General features: G+C 31.3%; 2 protein-coding genes across 2 annotated transcripts; one reads left to right on the top strand and one right to left on the bottom strand.

Annotated features, from left to right (window-relative positions):
* The first annotated feature begins 458 nt into the window (after positions 1-458).
* Positions 459-4,053, top strand: LOC131956837 (uncharacterized). The gene is made up of 6 exons (XM_059321445.1): positions 459-618; positions 1,408-1,484; positions 1,952-2,041; positions 2,188-2,267; positions 2,655-2,743; positions 2,833-4,053. Exons 1-6 carry the CDS (start codon positions 514-516, stop codon positions 2,992-2,994), a joined length of 603 nt encoding a protein of 200 aa, XP_059177428.1. The 5' UTR covers positions 459-513; the 3' UTR covers positions 2,995-4,053.
* On the bottom strand, positions 3,910-6,364 carry LOC131956836 (transmembrane protein 17B-like). The gene is made up of 5 exons (XM_059321444.1): positions 6,239-6,364; positions 4,711-4,814; positions 4,460-4,573; positions 4,136-4,324; positions 3,910-4,020 (listed from the first exon to the last, which is right to left on the bottom strand). The coding sequence occupies exons 1-5, from the start codon at positions 6,357-6,359 to the stop codon at positions 3,931-3,933; spliced, it is 618 nt and encodes a 205-aa protein (XP_059177427.1). The 5' UTR covers positions 6,360-6,364; the 3' UTR covers positions 3,910-3,930.
* Positions 6,365-7,125: the final 761 nt, after the last annotated feature.

Below are 7,125 nucleotides of genomic sequence, written 5' to 3'. Positions count from 1 at the left end.
TTTAAGTATCTACATTAATAATTTATATTATTTTTTTAATCGTGTTCTTAAAAAAATGTAGTATATATATATTTATATTTTTATGAATATTTAAAATAATTTAGATCCAGATCTAGATTTAGATCTACCAGTTCTAGATCTAGATCTAATAACTAATATTTCTAATAAGTAGGTCTAAAACCTCCTCCTACGGCATTTTAAAGTACAAAACTTAATTTACATTGGAATAACTTTCTTCACGGAGTTAACCCTCTACTAGATCTAGATCATCTAGATCTAGATCTAGTACTAGGCCTAATACAGAAAAAAAATGCGAATAAATGCGAAAGAATAGATCTTTTTGTTAACAAGATTACAAAAATAGAGTAGATCTATGAAAAGAATGATCTATCAAAATCTAAACAAATTCGAAAGGCAGAATTATGAATTAAGTGTAACTGTAAACTGTAACTTGTAAATTGTAAGGATTTTCGGCTGTCGCTAAGCTAACTTAAATAATTAATATAATTAGGAATGGAAGCTTCACAGACAATAATAGCCAACGATTCCATAACGTCAGATAAAATATTACGACCTTACAGTTTTCTAAGAAATATTCATATCCCACGAACAGTGCTGGTAGGTAACAGACTAACGCTACAGTATTACTATTACGGTACTGTTAGTGCTAGCCCTCCTCTACTAGTTAGCCTATGTAAGCAAGTAGATATAGCGCTAACCTTGAGGTGCAGTACACCTAAGCCAATGGTAGCGTGGGCTAACAGACTAACAGTACCTAACACTCTACTATTTATAATTAGTTAATTAGTAGGCCCTACTTAGTTAACTTAGTAGGCCTATAATTAACTTAATAACAAACACCAACTGTGACTAACAAAATAGGCATTTTATTATAAAATATATCATCAGAGAGGTACAGAAACCCAAAAACATGATAAGAATTTCATAGGTGCCTTCATTAATCATTTCATTAAGTAACAGTGCAGACACCAACCACAAAGATGAGCATCTATTTCACTTTTATCTATAATCTATCTAGTTATTTATCACAGACTGTTCTTGTTTGTTTTAAACAATTTGTTTTTCTAAAAAAACACCACTGTTCTAAAAATGCTCATCGGGGGAGCGGCCAGTCCTCCTGTCCCTCTTTGGATATACCATTGGTGGCACAGCATACTTTCTGATCATCACCCTCATTACACACACTTTGTTGCAAGTCCAATCCCACCACTAAGGATTAGACATCACAACCCCAAACTAAAGAACTCTACCAAGATTCTAGATCTATATTGTTTGATTTTTAGTCACTGCCACTTAATATTAATAATTTTATGAATGTAACAATATTAATAGCGCTCTGCTATTGCTGGCAATTTCTAATTGTACTATTTTATTTTTTTAACATAGGTTATAGCGTCTGAACAGTGCCTGTCTGTTCCACAGGATTTAAAGACATTTACTGAAGGTGATAATGGGGTTCATGTGTAAGTAAAATAATACTATTATTATTATTTGGTGGCCATAAACAGCAATCTAATTTATCCCCTTATTATATTTTTGAGGCAGAGAAAATAGTTTGACAGCTTTTGATGCAATCGAGTATAAAAAGATTTTAATAATTTAAATAATTATGATTGATTAGGCCTAATTAGTAAATATTTAAAATGACAACATAATCATACACTGTGTAAGATGAAGAAGCAGCACAAAGGGAAAACCATGACTTCAACATATTGCTTGATAATGAAGACATTTATAGTTTGACTGATGAAATTCTCAACAATTTATATAGTTTAAGACAGTTGCATAAAAAAGAATGCTTAATTATTAACACAAAAATTAAAATATATAAAGTGTTAATAACATTGTTCTTTTAGTTAAAATAAAATCAGTTGTCATATTAATTGTGCCAAAGACATAAATTATAATTATCTATATTTTATCATTTCAGCTATTACACGAAGAAACTACCATTGTCGAACAACATTAATCTCCCTATAGAAAGCATTGTCCTGGTTTACAAAATTTTTGATAGAGACAGGTAATATTAGTGCCAACTACAACACTTTGTTGTCAATACTTATTTCTTGCAAGGTTTATAATTTTATTGATAAAGATATTGGCACATGTGTCTACATGATGTTAATTTGATATCACATAATTGTTATAGCCAAATGTATCTTTCAGCTTAAAAGCTATCAAAGACAGTTTACCTTATATTGATGTACGCTATCTTGTGGGAAAATGTTTTATATTGGTAACATCAGGTAATATTTCATTTGTGTGTGAATTCTAAGTTACTGTTTCACATCTGGAAAAAGTATGATAAGCTGTGTGCAAGCAATATCCACTGAACTAAAATTATCAACACTCAATTTCACCTTTACTGTTTGATTTATTAAACACATTTTGTGAATGAAGAGTCTGGAGCATAAATGGTAACTCCAAACTGGCATAGATTACCATTGCCAGTTGAAGCTGTAATAAGTTGATCAATAACATACCTGCCTGGTTGTTAGCTGGTACTTTTTTAAAACTTTTTGTTGTATTATCAGAATTACTAGAATTTAATACTATCTTAAGTATAGCTAGTTACATTTTTTTTAAAATAACATCACTATAAAAGTAATACTGTTTATATTGTACTTGAACAGATAAAGAATTTTGCAGTGGTGATACTGAGGAAATTGAAAATTTTGCAAGCTCTTATCACTTGCCTATTCACTTTGTTTCTAAAACACAGGTAACTTTTTAAAAATGTTTATCTTCTTTGATTTTTATATGTATTTGTTAGAACTTGAAATGACTGCCGAAGTTGTTTTTTTTAAAAAGGATGCTGGCAGTGATGGTAAACCTCGTCTCCAGATCCCTTCCAACTTAATGGCCATTTATTGTCCACCTGTGGGGAGCGATGTCAACAGCTTGATTATTAATGCTACTATTGCCAGGAGTTCTCAGTGGGTCAAAGATGGTGGAAATACACAACTAACCTGAACTTCTGACTATATATTTTATGTGACTTGAATGTTTTCTTGACTTGAAATACATGCAGATAAATGTTTTTTGTATCATTTCATGTAGGCCTATATGACTTAAGGAATTTAAAGTTTTAACTAATATCCAGTCTGGGTACATGAATCTGTTATAACCAGAACACTACTGATACACAAAACAATAAAAATGCTGTAAATAAGTGCTAATTTATTACAAATTTACAATGTATTTACAAAAGATTGATCACAATATTATTACAGTTGCCCTTCACACCGGACTGATGTTTCAGAATTATTTCACTACATCCTATTCAAGAACCATAACCATTTAACTTCAAATTTAATGTGATGTGTTTTTATTTTTTGGTTTAGGTTAATTTTAGTTTTAGAATTTGAACACATCTGTCCCATAGAAATAAAAGTAATGGTCTTGAATATAACCACTTACATGAAATGCAACTACATTTTTATTCATTAAAGTTAACTTACAGTAATAATAGACTTGAATATACAAATAGTCATTCATATAAACTGTTACATCATTTCAGTTTCCTTGTAATTCTACTAAACATGTCTAAAACTAAAACAAAAACGTACAGTTTAAAAATGACTAAAAATATGTATAACAAAATAAAAGTTAAAGGATACATCTGCACACAACAAATGATCAGTGGGCTATAAAAATTAGATCTGAGACAATTTTTTATGCAATGATGTGGTAGAAATATATAGCTAAAAGTACTAGCTAGAAAAACTTAACTTGAAACTTTGTCACAGAATACAATCAGCCCTACGGTTGCCTCATTAATGCAATTCTGTGACTGGCTATCCTCACACACAAGGGAGATTATTTTGAGTCACATCTTAAAATAACAAGTCTAGGCTCAGAATTTTTTTACATAAATTAAAAAGGCTAAATAATGTTAATGTGGTTAGTTTAGCTGGTATATCTTGTCTCTGGAAAATATTCCCCATTATCGTCTGTGTTTTCTAGGTCTGAAAATTGCTGCAAATGATATTTTGTAACCTGCAACAGAAATAAAGTTTATTTTGAACTGTTTTTATTTTACTCATTTGTTACCTAAAATCTAGCCGAAAATGCTATTTTATAGAAAAAAAGATATCTACAGTGAAAAGCTTACCTGATAATTGACCATAGATCGAATGGCAAAATATCCAGTGAAGACTTCCAATATTACCATTATCACCATGACTATATGTAACGCTCGTTCTAGAGGAAGAACCCTAGCATTGTCATTCACTAAAAGAAGAAGAATCAGGGGAGTTGTCAGGAGTAGTGTCAACAGCCAGCTGCCTGCAAGTTCTGGTACCTGTAAAATAGATGACCAAAAAATTGTAGCCAATGAAAAAAGTCCTTATAAAATTCTATGCATTTTAAAAAAAACTTATAGATAAATGTAGTCAAAAACCTAACTCTTGGCAGTTATCAGGCACATTATAATTACCCTTTCCATGAGGTTTCCTAGGTAACCCAGATAGAGACGGACAACTTCAATAATGAAGTATACAATGTAAACAGCTACAAGAACAATTCTGTACAATTCATCAAGCTTTTGCCACTAAAAGGTGTAGTTGAAAAAAAATAAGGTTATAATTTTCTTTCAAGGTGTGAGATTCATTTTGTACTTTACAAGTCCAACTTTTTAAATTCTTATTTGAACAATCAACAAAGATGTATTTATAAAAATGTGCTTACCTTTAAATCTAATATTACTAAGCTGCCAATGTACCAAAAAGGAAAATAAAAACAATTGAAGTACAGCAACATCTGCAGTGGAAGATTGGTGACATATGCATGGGCTAAAATTTGAGAAAAATAAAACAAAATTAGTACACACTAGCATAGGCATTAAATTTAATTATCAAGCTCCAGGTGATATTTATCAAACATCTAGATCTATACCTTGCCATTAAGTAAGCATGTTTAAAGAAATCATAATTCTGCCCTATAATGGATTATAAATATAACATGAGTGTCGAGTGGCTGGATATTAAATTAAACAAGTTAATTAAAAAGTCTAGTGACAATTTTAGCGCAATTTCCTTATGTACGCGTCATCACGTTCAATAGATGCATCATCACGTTCCATGGCTGCGCCATCACGTTCAGTAGGCGCGCAATGGTTTTTAGTCATATAACTCTATTGTTTTTAAAAAATGTGAAAAAATGATTAGGCCTAGCGAAACAAAACCTTGTAATTGTAACTCCCTATCACTCTCATATAAATTATAAATAAATTAATAGGGTACAAAAATAACATTTGAATTAATAAGTAAATAAGTAATAAAAAAAATAAACTTATAGCAAGATCTAAAAGATAGCAAAAAATAGATATCTATATATTGCTATATAGTACTGTAGTGCATTATGTATAATGTAAGTTTAAAAAAAAATTTGTGACCGAACGAAAGGATATTTTTGAAAACTTTCTTCGGCAATATTGTTCTAAATTATGGCAGGAATCGATTGGTAAATGTTTCAAATCGCTAAGTGGTCTGGTTGCCGAGATATGGGCCAAAAACTGCATTTTTTCGAGGTTTTTTGGCTTTTCTGGGAAATCCAGGAAGGAATTCCGGGAATTTTTTGGCCCACTATCATCGTCGGAACTTTGTTAACATATTTGCTTTTGGAACTAGTCCTCGATATTGCTTCGTTGAGAAGGAGATACGACTTAAAGCTGCGAACACACATCCATTCCCAGAAAAGACGAGTTAATAAACGCAATTCTCCAGAATGGAAATTGCGCTAAAAAGTAAAGATTCCTCTTTAGACATGGCGATCCATTGGGCCGACGAAAATAATTACTTTATAAATTCAATTCATATTAGTCTAACTAAAAATTTATGATGAATACATTAGGTAAGAATAAGTACTGTCTGATGAGTACTGACACTAGATATTTTTAGATAACTAGATACTTAGATAGTCAATATTCAATAATTTAATTATAACATTTAAAATGGTCTGCATTCATATTCATTATTCAACATAAAAATAATAAATAGCAGTGTTAGTAAATTCGAGAAATTCAGAATTCTTTTTGTTTAAAATATTTAGATTATACAATGATACGCGGTTGTCATGCAAGGACTTGCTAATTTAATTTTTTCTTATGCTGGACTCAGCTTGAAATTTTGTCTTTAGTTTGAGTTGAGTTGGTTAGGAATTTAGGGGTTAAATGCAACAGAATATAATCTAGACAAATCATTATTTTATGTTTTACTTTTCCGAATGATTTGTTGTCTTAATTCATCTTTTCCTTTATTTACTGGAAACAAAAGATCAGTCACTGAAGTCATAGTTCGCCTAAAAGTAGCATCCATTCTTGTTAGTGTGGTATCCATTTTGCATCACGTGATGTCAACAAAAGAGCCGTAGCACTTGTTTTCTAAAATTTAAATTATTTCAATTACCTCCCTTACAACATTTTTTTTTAAATAAAAAAATAAAATAAGCTTTTGTATTATTGTGTATTAGATCTAATCAATTAGTCCCTTTAAATATATAATCATGGAGCAGTATTTAAATAAATAACTAAAGAAAAGCGTGTGTCGATATATTATTTATTAGCGTACCCGTCCCCATAGTTCAGAACAAGGAATCCAGAAAAAAAAATAAAAGCTTGTAAAAATGGAACTGATCAAGATTATAATACATTTTCTTAACCACATTTCGATGTGTTACAATCGCCTCTGTCTCTAACTGAACGCAACAATTAGGTTGTTAGGCAAGCACAATGATTTTTTAAATACTGCACATGGAAGCTCCCGATTGTTTGTGTGGACCTCATTTTCTCTTCTAAACTAGGCTATGAACTAGCTAATTCACGTAGGGATTGAATCGATTGCTCTTTAGAAGCTTAGCTAAATTTGCTATTACTCATTACAGGTCCTTGGGGTGGGATAATCTATAGGTTATAGGTTCTTTTAGCCATGACCACCCCAACCCCCTCCACCAGTGTTTCTTTCAGACATTTTCTCTGGAGGGGAGGGAGCGACTTCGTGGGGACGTGCTCTGGGCGCACAGCCCACTCATCGAAGATTTACCTGAAAAAAATATGTATATTAACTGCATTCGACAATTTGGGCGAAGATGTTAGGTTAAATCGTA

Source organism: Physella acuta, unplaced genomic scaffold (assembly GCF_028476545.2).
Source record: "Physella acuta isolate Inbredline_101_S28 unplaced genomic scaffold, ASM2847654v3 ptg001177l, whole genome shotgun sequence".
In the NCBI taxonomy this organism is placed as follows: Eukaryota; Metazoa; Mollusca; class Gastropoda; family Physidae; genus Physella; species Physella acuta.
The sequence above is the reverse complement of the archived record's forward strand: the minus strand, read 5'-3'. Positions and strand labels throughout refer to the sequence as shown.

What these genes read in the sequence shown, in the direction of transcription:
- LOC131956837 (XM_059321445.1), top strand. Translation starts at nt 514, where the DNA reads ATGGAAGCTTCACAGACAATAATAGCCAACGATTCCATAACGTCAGAT. An exon ending in AAAATTTTTGATAGAGACAG is followed by an intron (nt 2,042 to 2,187) that starts GTAATATTAGTG and finishes TGTATCTTTCAG; the next exon opens with CTTAAAAGCTATCAAAGACA. An exon ending in TTTTATATTGGTAACATCAG is followed by an intron (nt 2,268 to 2,654) that starts GTAATATTTCAT and finishes GTACTTGAACAG; the next exon opens with ATAAAGAATTTTGCAGTGGT.
- LOC131956836 (XM_059321444.1), bottom strand. Translation starts at nt 6,359, where the DNA reads ATGGATACCACACTAACAAGAATGGATGCTACTTTTAGGCGAACTATG. An exon ending in ACAACAAATCATTCGGAAAA is followed by an intron (nt 4,815 to 6,238) that starts GTAAAACATAAA and finishes CTCAAATTTTAG; the next exon opens with CCCATGCATATGTCACCAAT. An exon ending in GATCTATGGTCAATTATCAG is followed by an intron (nt 4,021 to 4,135) that starts GTAAGCTTTTCA and finishes TTTCTGTTGCAG; the next exon opens with GTTACAAAATATCATTTGCA.